General features: G+C 41.0%; 1 protein-coding gene across 2 annotated transcripts in view; it reads right to left on the bottom strand.

Annotated features, from left to right (window-relative positions):
- The window catches only part of LOC135101882 (uncharacterized), a 93,934-nt gene extending 85,235 nt beyond the window's left edge, over positions 1 to 8,699 (bottom strand). Inside the window, exon 1 of one of the 2 annotated variants that reach the window (XM_064006192.1) lies at positions 7,101 to 8,699. In XM_064006192.1, coding sequence (XP_063862262.1) covers positions 7,101 to 7,431 — 331 coding nt within the window. In that variant the 5' untranslated portion in view covers positions 7,432 to 8,699. The remainder of the gene's footprint in view (positions 1 to 7,100) is intronic. The other variant, XM_064006191.1, reaches the window with a different exon arrangement.
- Positions 8,700 to 20,571: the final 11,872 nt, after the last annotated feature.

The following is a 20,571-nucleotide window of genomic DNA, read 5'->3' as shown; positions in this document are numbered from 1 at the left end:
TGCATATTTCTTTTTTTTCTTTTGTTTACACAGTTTTTTTGTCCTCTATTTACACAAAGAGTTTACATTATACTGCAAGATTCATGTATGCTACAGAATTACACTAATTTCATACATGAATGCATATGCTATAATACATAAATGCATCCACGTATACATAGATCGAATGTATATTTTTTTTTCACTTGAATCTATATATATAAAAAAAAAAAGTGGGAGAAAAGTGCAGCAGTACATCACCACAATAACATGTCGCGAAAGGTATGATACAAAGTCTACTCGGGACTGTTCCTCCAAAGAATCGGGACAAAATTAAATCAGAATTACGGTGGAAGCACCTGCAACACCTAACACACCTGCTCCTTACACTATTTTTTTTTTAATTGTTTTAAATCTCGGACGGTTGATCATCCAGCCACGAAATTAATCACAAAACCACTTACATGCATTTTTTTCATATACTCCGTTACCTTCTGAAGCTGTATCTAAATTAATACTAGCCATTGTTGAAAATTAAATGTAATGTAGATCGTTTAGATTCAAAAATAGTTTCCTAATTATTGTAAATTTAGCAAATCCACATCTGGAGATGTGAAAAAGAGCACAATCATTCAGCATCGCCGTTACAAAACCTGTTTAGTTTCCTTCTGGTGCTTCATCCATCAAATAACAAAGAATATTGTGTAGCGGACGAAGCACAGCAGGTCCAGGAGCAGCCCAGGACTGCCACACGAGCGCCATTACAGCACAGAATTCCCCGCACCGCCGTGATATGTTGTATCGTTAAGATGAATTATCACCAAACTATTGAACCAGAACACAATCCACCTGCCAGCTTTTCTTAGCGGTAGCTCTGACATCCAACAAGAGGCTAGTTAACTAAACGCGTTTGATCGTGTTATTGTAAAAGATTGATATCCTTTTACAGTGTTCATCATGCACAACCCAAAATCAATGCAGTTTGAATTCCGTAAACTGGACTAACACCGTCCAATCAAAGAATCTTATCAGTATTTCTTTACTACAATGTTCTATCACGTCTATTTACTGTAATAAAGTTTCTGATATTTATGCACTTTTTTCTGTGTGTAAATATAAATCTACATTATTTTCACTGTCAAAACTTTTACACTTTTTTTTGTCAACACAGTAATTTCAGATTCATAGCCTTTTAGTAGCAAAAAACTTACTGCAGATGTTGACATGGCTACATGTTCCCAGTGTGTTCACCTTCATGACAAAGTCCTCGACCAATGCAACCGACTCAATTGTGTTGATGGAAAATGTGGTCCCTAATGAAGCTTATGTTGCCCATCGGACTTCTCCTGACAAAACAGTACACAAATAAAAGCAACAGCCCATGAGAAACAGACAGCTAACTTCAAACCTACAGGAATGCTGGAGCAAGCAATATACGATAAAAACAACAACAGCTTAGCAAATTCCGTTGTTTTGCCACCCCTCCAGTTCCGCCCCCTTTGATGTAAACATGAGTGGATAAACTTCGAATTAGTTCAATATATCGATGACTGAGACAGCTGGGAAGTAGATGAAATATTAAAACTCTCACTCCCCTACCCCTCCCCTCTTGACTGCACCATTCCGAGGATGACAACACGTGCTATAAGGAGGCGTGATATTCTTGCTTGTGTAAAATGTCAACAGAGATGGGACGGGCAGGCACCTGGTACCCTTCTGCCGTCACTCAGCTGCTAGACGCGCGATCATAAAGCAAGCAGGACGGAGCACCAGTGTGGGTCTGTCTTAAGCAAGCGTTAGTCTTCCCTCCAAACTCTGATTTAAGTCCGGGATATAAACTAACAGATGAGAAATAGCAGAGTCGTGCATCGGGGCAATTTATCGTGGTGCAAACAAGATTACCATGTCCCGCATACCATTCGTTTCTTTCTGTGCCAGCCGCTGAAGAGAATCATGCACATGTCAGGTAGGTGCGTACACACCGCCGCTAATTGCGCTCAGGTGAAGCGAACACTGAAGGGAAGCCGCAAAAAAAAAAAGTCATTATTGTAAAGTGTTCATAATCAGGCCACGTGCGAGGAGAACCTGATGGAAAGCATGCTTGGCACTCCTTCTTCTCCTCCTCCTTCTCCTTCTCCTCCTCCTCCTTCTCCTCCTCCTCCTTCTTCACCTCCTCCTCCTCCTCCTCCTCCTCCTCCTCCTCCTCCTCCTCCTCCTCCTCCTCCTCCTCCTCCTCCTCCTCCTCCTCCTCCTCTTCCTCTTCCTCCTCTTCCTCCTCCTCTTCCGCTTCTCCCACCATCACTCATAAACCAGGACAGCCGCTGTTGGCTGCCGTGAAGGGGGAGGGTTTATAGGTTAGCGAAGGTAAAGTTGACGTAGTGGAGCCGCCTGGCAGTGAAGCAGAACGTACTGTCGAGTGAATTCTCCAGTCAAGTGACGGTGAGAGCATAATCAAAGGCCTCTTCTTTGCTCTGTTGGTCCCAGAGTGACGGGCGGTTACGTCTTACCTACAGGTGCTAAAGGATGGTTGTGTGACTATTACGGTGAGTACAAAGCTGTCTTCGTTTCTTCTAAATGTCATGAGATAAAAAGCAAATGCGTGAAGCAAGAAAAACCCAGGCGAGTCCAATTTCTTTTCATGAGATTTGACGTGAAAAAGGTATTTGTCGTGGTGGGCAACAAATGCCGCTGTCCCGCTGGGCGGAGGTACAAGAATGGAGTGAAGCAGGCAAGCCAGGGCTACTCTACCACACCGATTACAAACATAACCATGGAAGATTAAAAGCACCGCAAGAAAGTTGAGGTCATGCTTGTAGGTCATATTTTGCTGTGGGTGCCTTAGTTAAAAACACACCCAAACTAACCCACCCACCCACAGGCGCGCGCACGCGCGCGCACACACACACACACACACACACACACACACACACACACACACACACACACACCACACACACACACACACACACATGCGCGCGCAATAAGCACTATAGCCCTTAGGATTTGGGGGGGGGGGGAGAGAGAGAGAGAGAGAGAGAGAGAGAGAGAGAGAGAGAGAGAGAGAGAGAGAGAGAGTGAGAGAGAGAGAGAGAGAGAGAGAGAGAGAGAGAGAGAGAGAGAGAGAGAGAGAGAGAAAGTGTGTGTGTGTGTGTGTGTGTGTGTGTGTGTGTGTGTGTGTGTGTGTGTGTGTGTGTGTGTGTGTGTGTGTGTGTGTGTGTGTGTGTGTGTGTGTGTGTGTGTGTGTGTGTGTGTGTGTGTGTGTGTGTGTGTGTGTGTGTGTAATATATATATATATATATATATATATATATATATATATATATATATATATATATATATATATATATATATATATATATATATATATATATATATATATATATACAAAATAAACACACTCAAATGGTAAAATGTTCAATTTGGAAGGAAGTAAATAATACAAACAGGATATGAGAAGTGTGAGACCCAATGTGATTTTTAAAAGGAAAAGTAATGAGAAAGTATTGCAGTGGGCCAATTATTTCGAAAAAAAAAATTAGATTAAAGTATTACTGAGAATAGAGGGATAAAATATTTATGCATAAGAGGAGAACAGTGTATGCAAACCTAGAAACATAGCATTGTGCTTCGTTAAGAAAGAGGCAGGCAACGGGGGGAGCTATATCGCCTGGAAAATAGGTCACGAGGTATGCTGTACAGCTCAGCATATGCAACAAACGGTGTGAGGTAACTCGAGAATGGCAGGATGGTATACTGAGCTACTGTGCCAGAAGACTGAATGCCAAAGTGCGGGTGCCCATGGTGGATTTATGAGACAAGGAGTAGCGTCTACCGGGAGTTTAGGCTCAAGGAGTAAGAACATTAACTTCTACGAAAACCAAGAGCCTTTTACATATTTTTACCTGAACAGAAGACTGGCCAGGGACTACATCATCATAAAAGCTGTGCCAGTGCCTACTTCATAATCTACAAAGGGAAAGCTAGTTTAGTTCTGAAGGACGTTTCGATACTCATCTCTTTGAGAAGCTTCATGTAATACAGAAAACGTAAAAAGTTCCAATGTTTATTATTAAAAGATAATGAAAAGAAGATACTAATTGATTCTCAGCCTTAATAAGGTTGGCAAAATAGTTTTCTATAGCAATATCGAATGAGATAGGAGAGGGAAATTTTAATTTCAATTACTTTAGAAAATTATAAGAACATTAAGCATGAAAGTAGCAGGGAAAAAAAAAGAATGTATCTCTGTGGGATAGAGGTGAAGAGAGACAGCTAACTAGACAAATAATCTTTTCACTATATCTTGAAAAACCGTATGGCTAAATTCCTACATGTATTTTGTGCAATGTGTTGAAAGTCATAATAGTGAAAGGAGGGAGGTACGGAGACGACACAGAATACCAAACTTAATGGAAATGATTTTATCATAGGCTGAGACGCGAAATTTTAATTGAAGGACTGCCTAAGAATGTTCAGTGTCAAGAATTAGAGTTGAATGATTTACAGTATGACAGAATAGTTGTCTATAAGACAGCGTATGTCTAATAGATAGTGTAGGAACTGAGGCTTGGGGCAGTGAACATTTAATGAAAAGCTCGAAATTAGTTACAGTACTGTGTTTCTCTGTGAGTCAACATACAGAGCTTGCTGCGAGTGAATGTGAGTATTTGATACAATATAAGGAACAACTATGTGACTGGTGTTGCATATTTCTAGTGTGGTGACATTTGGTGACGGCCAGGAGAACGTTTAGTATGCAAAGAGTGTGTCACCTAGTGAGGAAAAGTAAAGTAAACGTTTCTGTAGCAAAGGTCCATGTTCGTGAATGGAGTGATGATGAAAGTGAAAGGTGGAGCACAGAGGGCGAGAGAAAGAAAATTGTACCAGGTGTTGTTATGCACATGTCACTCCTTTTCTCCTTCCATGTTCTTTGCACCACAGTGGTGCCAGTGTTGCTTCGGTAATCTATAACATTATTTGTGATTCCGTCCCTGTCTACTGTTTTTCAGTAACTTTAATTAATATAACGATAACTAATAACAATAATAATGACATGAGAATTATCAAGGGAAATTTGCACAAGAACGTGTAAAATAAATCTTGTTGGCTGTTAGAAAGAGTGAACTGATGAAATATGACATGGTCTGACAAGAGCTTGAGACGCTGACGTTAAACCTTGAAACAAGTAAGAAAATTTCGCTATCTGAAGATAAAAAAACTGAATATTATGTATGTATGTGTGTGTGTGTGTATATATATATATATATATATATATATATATATATATATATATATATATATATATATATATATATATATATATATATATATATATATATATATATATATATATATATATATATATATATATATATATACACACACACACACACACACACACACGTTTGTAAGCAAAAAAAAAAAAAAAAAAAAAAAAGGGTGGGGGGAATGATTGAAGGTGAATGCAGTGCCAAATTTTGTATGCTGAGGCACGAGCAGTTAAGGCAAGGCCAAGAAAACTCAAAGACATGCGATAAATGAGGTGCTGGAGAACAGTTATTTTCGGGAGGAGACTCTGCCTTTAGCAAAGCTAAACCCAAACAATCTCGTAGGAGGCAACACGTCTGCTGTTGTGTACTCTTCCTTTGCGTTCCCTTAATTTGAGATCAAAACAAAGATGGTGTAATTTAAGTTATCTGAGAAAAATACGGGAGGAGGAAAATATAGGCAGGAATTATTAGCCTGAAAAGAATATGAGGAAGAGGAACGAAGCCTAGAAAATACGATAAGGTGAAGCCATCTATGCGATAATACATATCTTTTGCATGTGGGAAATACTGTGAGGAAAGGAAGCGATAAACACAGCCAATGGATTGAAAAAAAAATAAATAAATAAGGAAGACGGGAGAGACATACACAGGAATGAGTACAGGTAAGGAAGTGCTTCATCAGAAAGGCTTAAACATTCCAAGAGACTGAATGGCATGCAAGGGACGAGGTGAGGTGGGGTGCAGTAGATTATGGTTGTGAAGGGCGAGCAGGCGCTGGTATGTGGACACTAACCGATGCAGAGAGGATGGTGTCAGAATGGGGAATGGGTGTGATGGGTGTGATGGGTGAGGGGTGGTCCTGAGCTGGTGGATATCTGTTTCAATGAACAAATAAAAACATAATGATGAAGGAATAGCAAGTAAATATCAAACGTGTTAAAGTTTGTGTGTGTATTAGGATGTGTGAATGAAACAGTGGAAGGTGTGTGTGTGTGTGTGTGTGTGTGTGTGTGTGTGTGTGTGTGTGTGTGGTGTGTGTGTGTGTGTGTGTGTGTGTGTGTGTGTGTGTGTGTGTGTGTGTGTGTGTGTGTGTGTGTGTGTGTGTGTGTGTGGTGTGTGTGTGGTGTGTGTGTGTGTGTGTGTGTGTGTTTTAGTGTGTGTGTGTGTGTGTGTGTGTGTGTGTGTGTGTGTGTGTGTGTGTGTGTGTGTGTGTGTGTGTGTGTGTGTGTGTGTGTGTGTGTGTGTGTGTGTGTGTGTGTGTGTGTGTGTGTGTGTGTGTGTGTGTGTTTAAGGGGAAAGTTACTCACAATATTTTGATTGTTTCTGGACGCTCTACTTTTTAAGAATTTCTTTTTCTAAGCACTAACGTAATAATGAATAAAATATATATAAAAAGAACAGAGAGAGAGAGAGAGAGGAGAGAGAGATAGAGGAGAGAGAGAGGAGAGAGAGAGAGAGAGAGAGAGAGAGAGAGAGAGAGAGAGAGAGAGAGAGAGAGAGAGAGAGAGAGAGAGAGAGAGAAAAGAATGTACTATATGTTTAATATAACTGTGTATATATATATATATATATATATATATATATAATATATATATATATATATATATATATATATATATATATATATATATATATATATATATATAGACACACACACACACACACACACACACACACACACACACACACACACACACACACATGACGTCCAGGTTTCTACAAGCACTTATCGTAGCAATGGGTAATGCCTTCCTGATCCAAAAGGAGTTACTGTGTCTCGTATGTCATGTAATATATCCATAGTATATACTGCAATAGGAACAGTTCTGTATTCTGTCCCGGCTGGCTCACCTGACGTTGGTTTGAACATTGACGAAAGCCATCGGGACGACTTAAGGACAGAAGGGGCCACCCTTCGTCCTCGGCACAATATACATCCACTGCCAAGCCTGAGGCCGCCAGCCCACTCACGATCGTCCTGCTGGTGCGTCGAGTAATCCAGGGAGTCCAGGAAGGGACGGAGAGGCGCTTGATGTAATCCCGAGAGACGCCTCTCACTGACCACTAACACTACACCGGTGCCGCCAGCGGCCCACCACACCACACGACCAAGGGAGGACTCCAGATACACTTCAATAGCTACTCCCCATCCACTGCTGCACTCGTGCCCAGCCACCGACATTCACTTTCTTGCAGACACTGTGCTCTAGGGCTAAACAGCATGCAGACCACTTATTTTTTTTAGTAGATATTTCCAGCGAACTTGCCCAAACACTTTATCACAAGGGCAATGTAACAAGGAGCTCCTCTACCGATCCAGCAGATCCTTGCTGGTCACACCATGCGGGACACTCAGAGCCCCGTGGTTGCAGAGATGCGGTAGAACAGTAGTGGTACTTTCTTCTCACGCCGGAGGAATTTGGCCGCGTGGTACCCTGCATGGGTGCTGCTCCTGCTGCTGCCGTAAAGCATCCCGAGTAAGTTTTCCTGACAGAACACGCACCAGCGGGGCGTGGGAGCCCACATGAAGAAGTAGACAGTATGTACACAAGAAGAAGATGAGTAAGTGAAAGCTGGCGTGCCCGATATGGCGGCGGTGGTGCCCCGCCCCAACTCACTCGGCCAGCCCTCCCGTGCCCGGCTCCACCAACACTGCCGAGCTGACACCTGGCTGGCGCCCTCTCGGCAGCCCCCTCGCGTCCTCCCTCTGTGGGTACTGTTTGTTGCTGCTGCTGATAAATGGTGATGTGTGTCTCAGCAACCTGATCACGCATGTACACTGACCAAAACAAACAAATTATGTTGCACATTACGTTTTCTGTCTTGAAAGAATCGCACAGCCAAGACGCTTAATATTCCAGTAAACACGGTGCTTTATTTTTCTTATGAATAATCTAGCAACCTTGTAAGAAAACAACAAAAGCAAATAAGTTAAGTATCAACAAAATAGAAGAAGACAGGGAACATTGCCACAGTGACGTCGAGAATAACTCTGGGAGGAGGAAGAGGAGAGGGGGGAGAAAGAGGGAAAAGGGAAGGAGCAACGAAAGGATGAAGAAGAAGGAAGAGAAGAAGGAAAGGAAGAATAAAAGGAAGAACGAGAACAAGAACAAAAAAAAAAGCTGAATAAGAAGAAAGACAAAAAAGAAAAGAAATAAGAGAAAAAGAGGACGAAGTGGAAGTGCAAGAGAAGGAACAAGAGACGAGGAAACGCAAAGAACAACAAATGAAGAAAAAAATAAATAAAAAGGAGACAAAAAAACACCTTAGGAATCAAGGAAAAGAAAAAGAAACGACAATGAAGAGGAGACCACTTCGCATACCAGTGACGGCAACAGTAACATCGGCGGTGGCGGCAGCATTAGCGATGGCTGCAGTGAAGGTAACAAGGAGCGGCGGCAAAATCAAACAGCCACCTCAAGGAGCACAACACCTCAGAAACACCAGCGACAACACGCAGCGGGACCCCCTTTTTACAGCCGCTTATCTCACTTTTAGATCCCAAATAGCCATAAATAAGCCGCGGAGGAAGAAGGGCAAAGAGGTGATGTAGGGGTGGCTGAGGGAAGCTAAATTTACCACGTGATACACTATGAACAGCCCCGGGCATTTGTCACCAAGAGCACACTCACAACACCGTGCCAGCGGTAGGGGAGGAAAGGGGGGAGGGAGAGGGGAAGGAAGGGGGCCGCGTATTGTTGTTACCAGAGCAGGCAGTCAATGGTAAGTAAGGAAAGAAAACGGGATTGCAAGTAGACGCTTAAAAGTAATCTTGGTGGCTCAGGTGAGAGTGAATCGGCCGCGTATTCTATTACATGACGGCTTAAAATGGGGGGAGAGAGAGAGAGAGAGAGAGAGAGAGAGAGAGAGAGAGAGAGAGAGAGAGAGAGAGAGAGAGAGAGAGAGAGAGAGAGAGAGAGAGAGAGAGAGAGAGAGAGAGAGAGAGAGAGAGAGAGAGAGAGAGAGAGAGAGAGAGAGAGAGAGAGAGAGAGAGAGAGAGAGAGAGAGAGAGAGAGAGAGAGAGAGAGAGAGAGAACGGACATTCCAAAGAGCGGAGATAGGACAAGAAAATACATAGGAATGAGAGTATAAAGGAAATACGGGGTAAGCATGAAGGAATAGAGATACAATAGGGATTTTTCCGTCCGTGATAAAGAAAAAAAAATGCATGTTTTCATTTATCGATTCTTTCGTGTGTGTGTGTGTGTGTGTGTGTGTGTGTGTGTGTGTGTGTGTGTGTGTGTGTGTGTGTGTGTGTGTGTGTGTGTGTGTGTGTGTGTGTGTGTGTGTGTGTGTGTGTGTGTGTGTGTGTGTGTGTGTGTGTAATGCATGTGGTCTGTTATCTCTACAAAGTTCAAATGGAGAGACGTCACATTCGCCACAGTATAAGAAAAGAGACTTGGAAGAGTGAAATGTGAGTGAATATGAGCAAATCCTCCTGAAAGTGCCACTCGTCATCACCGTTGATCATTACGTTACAAAGCACAAATACAGACGTTATAACTCCTGAAGCAGACGTACGTAAGCATCAAAGTAATAGTCTTCTCTCAGTCTAAATGCGTCCCTGTTCCTCATCCATTTTTTACACCACTATCACACTCCAAAATCAACGAATACCAACAAAACTTTGTCAACTGTCAAGCCCGTTTCGTTTTTCTCCCTGATACTTCATACAACTATCCTCCTATTCTCTTACAGTCCCTGCTATCCTTCTCTTTCCGGTATCTCCACTTACATGTGTTTCATATATATATATATATATATATATATATATATATATATATATATATATATATATATATATATATATATATATATATATATATATATATATATATATATATATATATATATATATATATATATATATATATATATATATATATATATATATATATATATATATATATATATATATATATATATATATATATATATATATATATATATATATATATATATATATATATATATATATATATATATATATATATATATATATATATATATATATATATATATATATATATATATATATATATATATATATATATATATATATATATATATATATATATATATATATATATATATATATATATATATATATATATATATATATATATATATATATATATATATATATATATATATATATATATATATATATATATATATATATATATATATATATATATATATATATATATATATATATATATATATATATATATATATATATATATATATATATATATATATATATATATATATATATATATATATATATATATATATATATATATATATATATATATATATATATATATATATATATATATATATATATATATATATATATATATATATATATATATATATATATATATATATATATATATATATATATATATATATATATATATATATATATATATATATATATATATATATATATATATATATATATATATATATATATATATATATATATATATATATATATATATATATATATATATATATATATATATATATATATATATATATATATATATATATATATATATATATATATATATATATATATATATATATATATATATATATATATATATATATATATATATATATATATATATATATATATATATATATATATATATATATATATATATATATCAGGTCCTGCTACTGCCGCTCCACCTTCATGGAACTACAGCCTTAACCTATGTGTCTGACCTGTACCATAACCTGCCACAAAGGTGAATATAGGTAGGTATGTTTATACAGAGAATGCCACGTGTATACCCACTGACTTCTTGCACCTTAGCTACCTTTTTTTTTTTTATCTTCCATTGTACACAGGAAATACCTGAGCATCCTCTAAAGTTTCTAGATGCATTCCTACGTATATGAAAGTCGAGTGATGCCTACGTACTGTCTACCAACGTTGTACAACAAGAAGGCAAAGTGCCAACCTTCTCACGGCACCTGCGCCTCGGTTACAGTGCCTGGGGAATCACTTGCTTTCTTTCCTTCTCCTCGGCCCTCCATCAAGATTACTTCCACTGCTGCCCCATGAGGAGCTTCTGAGAAATCCTTGAATATGTATGTCTGGAATATCCCATTCTGACGAAATTAGGTTTGGCCTCATGTCCATGGAGGGAGAGAGAGAGAGAGTAGTGGACGGAGTAGTAAAGGTAGTGGTAGTAATAGTGGTGGTAGGAGTAGTAGTAGTAGTAGTAGTAGTAGTAGTAGTAGTAGTAGTAGTAGTAGTAGTAGTAGTAGTAGTAGTAGTAGTAGTAGTAGTAGTAGTAGTAGTAGTAGTAGGACGAGGATGATGATGATGATGACGATGACGATGAAGATGATGATGATGATGATGATGATGATGATGATAATGAAGATGAGGAGGAGGAGGAGGAGGAGGAGGATGGGAATAGCAGAGAGAGAGAGAGAGAGAGAGAGAGAGAGAGAGAGAGAGAGAGAGAGAGAGAGAGAGAGAGAGAGAGAGAGAGAGAGAGAGAGAGAAAGAAAGTGTAAAGGCAGCACCTCAAAGACCGTGGGCACAGTAAATCTGCTCACCTATCAAATACTAAGAGCTGAGCTAAGCCATCACCCGCCCTCACACACCAACTCACTCCCGCTCATCTACAAGAAAGCGCAAGGTAATCCCACATAATTCACACAGATTACTCATTAGCGTGTCGCAAGCATGACACACGACGCACGCCCTTGCAACACTGTCCCTAAAATGAGATACGACCACTCCATAAATAAGGTAAGTAGCACCACTGACATTCTCTCTCTCTCTCTCTCTCTCTCTCTCTCTCTCTCTCTCTCTCTCTCTCTCTCTCTCTCTCTCTCTCTCTCTCTCTCTCTCTCTCTCTCTCGCTGATGCTTCTGCTCCTCCTGTTGCTAGTGGTGGTGCCTGTAGTGGTGCTACTGCTACTGCTAGTAGTACTTCACATACAACAACAACAACAACAACAACTAACAACAACAACTACTACTACTACTATTACTACTACTACTACTACTACTACTACTACTACTACTACTACTATTACTACTAGTACTACTGCTAGTACTATTACTTCATCGTCTCCTCCCCCTCCTCCTCTCCTCCTATTATATATATATATATATATATATATATATATATATATATATATATATATATATATATATATATATATATATATATATATATATATATATATATATATATATGCACATAAAATTGCTCCTTGTGTATGTAGTAAACTAACTTTTGTTTAAGCAGTGAAATATCAAGTGCACCCACTTTGGGTCTACTAGTATTAATGTATTCATTTTCAGAGAGGCGTATAGAGTTCAGTCGTATAGAAGCCAGTCACTTAGTACTGGGGTGGAAGGTGCCCGGGTCATATAGGCCTCAGGTCAGATGATCCTCAAGACAGATCGGCCCAAGTGCAAATAGGCCTCAGGACGTTTGATACTCCTAACATTTGGTACCCAAACCACTTGGTCCCCAGAATGTCTCAAAACTCAGACATCTCGATTGCAGTCTTCGTAAAGGCAGCATGTAGATCCGCACACAATAATATAATGTTCACCGAGATATCCAGTACTTACTCAACCACATCCACCCATCCACTCAACCACCCCCAATCCAGTTACCCACCCATCCACTAAACAAATGACTCCCATCGATCTATCCATTCATCCACCCAACCACTAACATATTTACCATCTACCCACCCACCAACCAACCCACTCATCCATCCATCCATCCACCCACCCACCCACATATCCGCAAAACCATTCACTTTCATTCACCCACCCACCTACTTTTAACCCATTCATTCATCCATCTATCCACTCCTCAGTCACTCACCTTTCCATCCACAAATCAGTCCATCCACCCATATATTTATCTACACATCAATGCATCTACGCATCCACACATCCCTCCACCCATTGACATTCACCCACCCTCTCATCCATCTACCCTTTCACTCACTCACCCTCTTATCCATTCATTCACTTATCTATCCATCCATCCATCCATCCACACAAAGACTCGACAAATCAATTGATCCACCCATTCTACCTACCCACCTCCATCCACCCATCCATACACCCACCTAATCGCATATCCGTTCTTCATCCAGTAATCCACTCAGAGAGAGAGAGAGAGAGAGAGAGAGAGAGAGAGAGAGAGAGAGAGAGAGAGAGAGAGAGAGAGAGAGAGAGAGAGAGAGAGAGAGAGAGAGAGAGAGAGAGAGAGAGAGAGAGAGAGAGAGAGAGAGAGAGAGAGAGAGATGAAGAAACAAAAAAAACAGACAAACGGATGGAAGGGAATGGCCTCGTATATGTAGTTAGAGCAATTACTATATCATGAAGTTATAAATAAACTATACATTTTGATGGTCAGCGCCTGAAATTTGACTGAAGGAACAGCTAAATCTGGTGACTAAGAGTTTGATTTGATGCAAACAGCCACGCCTACCACCAGGTGTTCAACCATCCAGCCCCTCACTCACTTCTCGTTCGTTTCTTCATGCACTCATTCACTCACTAGATTACACACACACACACACACACACACACACACACACACACACACACACACACACACACACACACACACACACACACACACACACACACACACAGCTGGGTCTAGCTGATTGACGTCACAGCTGATGACATCATCAGCAACGGTTACTCACGTGAGTGCGTATTTCATATTGAAAATCACCCCAAGAAAAAAGCAGCTAGACTCAATTGCTTTATGCATCCTGACTTGCCATATACTTTAACTATATGCTGTAAATATCAAACCCAATAATAAAGAAACAGTAATAAAGAAATAAAAAAATACTCTGAAATAACATTGGAACACGGGCACGATTAAAAACTATTCAGATGTCCACATATATGAATTAACAGAAATGAAAACACTTTAAAAAATATATGAACTATTTTTACAAAAAATTTTAAGTTAGATCGCTGAAATAAAGAAATAAAAAATATAATGTCAAATCGTTTAATTTTAACTGGACTACAAATCACTGTAGAATCCCCATATTTAACTTAACAGGCATAAAAAAAAGACACTTTAAAAATCATGAGCAATTTCTTGAAGCAATGAAAATTTAATTACAGGCTAAAATTTAAAAAAGTTACCTGAGAGGTTTTGAAAAAAAAAAAAAAGCGACCGTCAATTATATTATAAACAATTGCTAAATCACCATATTTCACTAACCAGAAGTAAGAAAACACTTAAAAAGCAACTAAATATTCTTAAAGACCATAAAAATTTACCATAGAAGCCGAAATAAAGAAGAAAAATAAATTAGTGAATCAGAATCTGGCCAGACTATGGCAAACCATCATGGCAATCGCGGTGATCTCTTCCCGCCCTCCTCCTACTCCTCCCTTCCCTCCCTCCCCACTCGGGTCATCCCACTCCGCCCCTCTTCTTCTTCCCAGTCTGCGTGTGTGTGTGTGTGTGTGTGTGTGTGTGTGTGTGTGTGTGTGTGTGTGTGTGTGTGTGTGTGTGTGTGTGTGTGTGTGTGTGTGTGTGTGTGTGTGTGTGTGTGTGTGTGTGTGTGTGTGTGTGTTGTTCTGCTTGTCTTTGTTCACACATGCTTTTAATATACCAACCTAACCCTGCCGGTCACAATGACAATCAGTTTCAAATTGAAGCCCACCTTGAGGGAACCTGCAGCGGTTACCGGTGCAGCAATACAGAGGTTATATAATTACTGGTGGAAAAAATGTGACGACACACCCTTCAGAAAACGTTATGGTGTGGGGCGCATGCACACTAATACGAGTGCCGGTTAGGCTTACACACTGGCAGACAAACACACACACACACACACACGTTGATAATTTTTTTATTTTTTATTTTTATTGTTTATCTCATTTTGGGGACAAAGTGGTTTGGGTACCAAGTATCTCGAGTACCAATCGTCCTGAGGCCTATTTGCACTCGGGCCGATCAGTCTTGAGGATCATCTGACCTGAGGCCTGTATAACCTGAGTACCATCCGCCCCATTACTGTAAACCAGAGTTCGCCAAATAAGAGGACTTCATTTTATCCTTTCATGTGAGAATTTCAAGTCAGTTTTTTTCTATACTGCATGGTACTATTTTTCCAACTATTTCCATGCCAGTGGAGGGGAGGGAGTAGTGTCCTGTCGCTCTACCCTGTAGCTAGTTGATAGTAATCAAACCGCCTAGCTAGGACTGTTCCTGTCTGTTGCTGTTTGGCATTTCTTTGTATTCCTCCTCCTCCTTCTACTACTATTATTACTACTACTCCATCTTTTTCCTCCTCCTTCCCGCTATGGAAAGACAGATACAAGCAGCAGCAGCAGCACCACCACCACCACCACCACCACCATAGTCTTAACACCATTAGAAATTCCACGAAGATGCCTGGGAGATTCAGAGGTGTGCCGTGGAGGGTAAGGTGAGGGTGGTGCTTGGCGTGTTCCTGAGAGTGATTATACCCTTTGATCCCTTTGTGAAGGTACGGCACCCCCCCCCACCTCTCTCTCTCTCTCTCTCTCTCTCTCTCTCTCTCTCTCTCTCTCTCTCTCTCTCTCTCTCTCTCTCTCTCTCTCTCTCTCTCTCTCTCTCTCTCTCTCTCTCTCTCTCTTTACGCTACTTTATCGCCTCACACATACGCCTTACTTTATTATCATATTTTTTGTAGGAAGATGATTTAATTGACGTTAACCTGAAATCTTATGCCACTAAATATTCCCCTAATTTCCCTTTAGAATTAGTTAAATGCACAAAACTGACAGTGCGGATAATTTGCATGAGAAAGATCAATAATCACGTTCCCCTTTCATCGCTATGCATCGTTAAAATAACTCAGCTCTTAATCTCCCATACTTTCCTCACAAATACATACGGTATCATTTCTTTATTAAACTAATTATTCTACACCTTACGTTTTATTTGTTTCGCGTAACAAACGTTATTTTCTTTTTATTCTCTCTTATGTTAAATGAAAAAGAGCTACTCATGCATACAGTGGCTTGCGTGCAGCTCAGCAATTGCTCCAGATGATGAGATGAAAGGCAGTGGAGCAATGGAAATCCGATCGGAAATCCCCGCCACGCCTCCATGCACATGCACCACAAGGACGCGCGCGGCTAGGAAGGACGCAGGACACTTTGCCTCCTGAGCTGCGGTGCACAGATCGATGTGCGGCGCTTTTGGCAAGTTATGTTCATATAAATGTAACTGTTAAGTGAACGTGCACACGAGAGTTGTGCTGAAGAGCTCCTTTGCGGGTGACTGCTTGACATACATGCAAATTTTGGAATTAATTCATGCAATCACTAGTAAGTTTTCAATACTCAAGTTTCAGTTTGGACTCTATAAGATATATCAGAGCCAGTGCTGCATATACTTATGTCTCGTTGGATAAAGATAATGTTACCTAAAAATATTCATTAACTATCTATGAACTATCTACAAAGGCAAAGCCCACAAGGAATGTTATCACATACACTTCCTATCGCTACAGTGTCCGCTGGCCTACCTTTACTCACCACGACACGCGGGTCTTACGTCATGCCACCACACACTGGAACTTACCTGAAAGGAAAATAAAGCTCAATTTAGAAAAAAAAAATGTAATCTCCCCTCCATACATCTATCATGGACATGTCCATTAACAAAACAGGCACGAAGATCCCTGCACTGATTCACAGAAAACTTAAAGAAAAGTTACATTTCACTATCTTTTTTTTTTCATTTGTTTCCCATGCTCGACATGGACACCTTCCCTGAACACCTTAGCCACTCCCTGCCACACACACACAAACACACACACACACACACACACACACACACACACACACACACACACACACACACACACACACACACACACACACACACACACACACACCTGCCGCAGTTCCTGGGTCAAGGTCCTTCTCACTGCAAATTTCTTTTCTGCAGTCTGAAAGAAAACCTTCAAACAACTCTCTTCATTCCACGCCCTTGGGATAACAACATTCTCCCTCGCCAGACACACAGCAGCGCCTATGATACAAAGGGCGCTAGTAGCCCCGTAAACGAGGCAGCGTCGACAGTGTTACAAGGAGAATTGACATTTTTTGCTCCTGTACGACTTTTACAGCGTTCTAGTGGCTGAGCGGGGACAAACAACGATAGGGAGAGCGAGAGAAGAAAAGAGGACATGTCGAGTGGCCGAGTGTTTTAGCTGAGAAAAAAACGTGTCGTTCGGTGAGGATTCGGTGAGCAGCCTGGCGTGTGCTTGGCCTTCAAAGTGAGTCCCGTCCCCGCCAGTCCACCAGTAACACCACGGACAGCTGCCAGGGTAAGGGTAGGGGAGGAGGATGTGAGGAGCCGCCGCCCGCAGCATCCGCATACACAAATATTACAGGAGCGGGGAGGGAGAAGTGAAGGAGGAAGATGAAACAATGGAGGAGGAGTAGAAAAAGAAGGTGGAGGAAGAGGAAGAGTAAAGACTGAGAGAAAAAGAGGGAGGGAGAGACTGCAAAACGAAAGAAAAAAAGGTGAGTAGCGTCAACATTGATCCGTATCTTCAGCTTCCAATCGTGTCCTCAAAGGTTAGAAACAATATCATCCTGGGACATGACGCGGAGTATCGGAGTGGAAGCGTGTGAGGTACAAGACAGACTGTTCCTCTCATCCTCCTTTCGTGTTCAGAGCGTCGACCTAATTTACCTGACAAGCGTTTTGGACTCGTGCACCAATTGTCCCGCTGCGTTTCAATTTAGGGCTTGGGAATTCTCTTGACTCTACAGTTAAAAACGATGCACTAAAAATACAACGTCTCATAAATCAACTAATTAGAACATAAGAACATAAGAAAATAAGGGAAGCCATCAGGTTTACACGTGGCAGACCCTGTTAGTGAGAAAGCAACATAAAATTTCCCCTACTAAAACATTACTTCTTTTCTTCAACTTTCAAACATCTTCCCACCTTACCAGACTTTTTAGCATTTCACATTAAAAGATAAAACAAGTATCTGCTACAATGACTGCAGTAAGGAAGAGATCACGAAAGCTTCCCTCTTGACAACTACAAAAAACTTCACCATGGACATAAGTAAAGGTTGACTAAATCGACACTCATACACTTTTCCCCTTAAAAAAAACTTCCCTTCGGTGAGGCAAAGCTGCTCGTGCTTGGACCGTCACCCACCAGGAAGGCAGCTGCTCGCCTCAGGTATTCACTAATTGGTTTCAAGGCGCCTGCAGAGTTACAAGACAAAATGGTGTTATTCCCTGCACTCTGCTGGCAAAGAGAGAGAGAGAGAGAGAGAGAGAGAGAGAGAGAGAGAGAGAGAGAGAGAGAGAGAGAGAGAGAGAGAGAGAGAGAGAGAGAGAGAGAGAGAGAGAGAGAGAGAGAGAGAGAGAGAGAGACGATGTGTCTGTGTGTGTGTGTGTGTGTGTGTGTGTGTGTGTGTGTGTGTGTGTGTGTGTGTGTGTGTGTGTGTGTGTGTGTGTGTGTGTGTGTGTGTGTGTGTGTGTGTGTGTGTGTGTGTGTGTGTGTGCCAGAGAGAGAGAGAGAGAGAGAGAGAGAGAGAGAGAGAGAGAGAGAGAGAGAGAGAGAGAGAGAGAGAGAGAGAGAGAGAGAGAGAGAGAGAGAGAGAGAGAGAGAGAGAGAGAGAGAGAGAGAGAGAGAGAGAGAGAGCGGCCACCCAAGGGGATGTGAGCCAAGACTGCCACAATGCTGGGTCACCAACACTTCTCCTATTTTTACATGCGCCAAATCACCCGCCTTGGGCTGTGGTCCTGCTGCCTTCTGCGGGAGGCTGGCGGGGTGTGTTTGAAGGGAGTGCATAGGGAGAGGGATGAGGTGCAGAGAGGAGAATAATCATTGTGAACGGGATAAGGAATTGCGGGAGAGAGAGAGAGAGAGAGAGAGAGAGAGAGAGAGAGAGAGAGAGAGAGAGAGAGAGAGAGAGAGAGAGAGAGAGAGAGAGAGAGAGAGAGAGAGAGAGAGAGAGAGAGAGAGAGAGAGAGAGACGAGAAGAATTTTAGTTACAGACAAGGATCGTGCCATTAAATTTTATCAGTCCCTCCTACCTTTATAAAACAGAGCTCACACGCGCAATTATACAAGGAATGGCGTTATACCTACATACAACGCAACTATCCTTGAATTTCCTTCCACTAAGCAATAGATCTTTAATACAATAATATTTCGTAACATTCCATAACTCTTACATTAAATCTGAGCAAAAGTAACATACATCAGCACTGAAGCAGAAGGATAAAGATAATGTAACACAGCTCAGTCACAATACGAAATGAGCGACGTTTCTCAAGTATCTATATTGATTTCTGTCAGTCGCTTCGCCAACACACTGAAGCTTCTCACCCAGCCTTATAAAAATACCGGTGCCGCCCATAACCTCAGGCATCCTCCCGGCGCTGGCTGCAGGGACACTGTGCGGGCCTCTCAGGGGACACCAAGGCCACATGGTCCTCGCCTCGCAGCGCCAGGAAGAAAGACGAACACTCCGCGGGTTTCAGTGGCAATAGTCGAAGGTCAAACAAACACCTCATTGAGACACTTGAAAACGCTGGCGCGTAAAAGTAGCGAACGCCATTTGAATTTATGGGTAGAATCTGTGGAAAGTTGTATTTATAAGTGACTTTATTTATGGCGGTAAAAAAGAAAGGAGGTGAGTAGAAAGGAACTTGAGTCATATATATTTTGAGAGTCTTATTTATTCAACCCACTACAAGGGATACAAGTAGCACTAGTATCTCCGTGGTGAACCCTATGCTTACTCATGGTCCCTCCTCACTGAGTCAGTCAACACACCTTCCTCGGCCAACCACAACGAAGGAAAGGAGAAGAGAGAGAGAGAGAGAGAGAGAGAGAGAGAGAGAGAGAGAGAGAGAGAGAGAGAGAGAGAGAGAGAGAGAGAGAGAGAGAGAGAGAGAGAGAGAGAGAGAGAGAGAGAGAGAAAAAAAAAAAACACCCAGCTCATCAGCAAGGAAAACATATTAGCAATGCCATTACAACAGATCTACCTGAGTCTCACGCCAATTAGCGAGGTCATAACGAAGAGAAAACATCGACGACTGAATAAGGAAAGGATTAAAGACAATCTTAAGGCTCGGAGTACCGCAGGTGGCCCAGATTAAACTTTTAGCAACCCGAAAACTCTGAGTAGCGGCCAAAACAGTATCTCGCGTTGGTGAATGTGGTGTAGTCTTGTCTTGCAACTTGGCAGACCCTCGCGAGTCCCTGCTTATTATTATTTTTATTTTTATTTTTCTTTGACTCATA

This window comes from Scylla paramamosain, chromosome 7 (genome assembly GCF_035594125.1).
Source record: "Scylla paramamosain isolate STU-SP2022 chromosome 7, ASM3559412v1, whole genome shotgun sequence".
NCBI classification, from domain to species: domain Eukaryota; kingdom Metazoa; phylum Arthropoda; class Malacostraca; order Decapoda; family Portunidae; genus Scylla; species Scylla paramamosain.
Note: the sequence above shows the minus strand (reverse complement) of the source record. Positions and strands in the feature narration are given on the sequence as shown.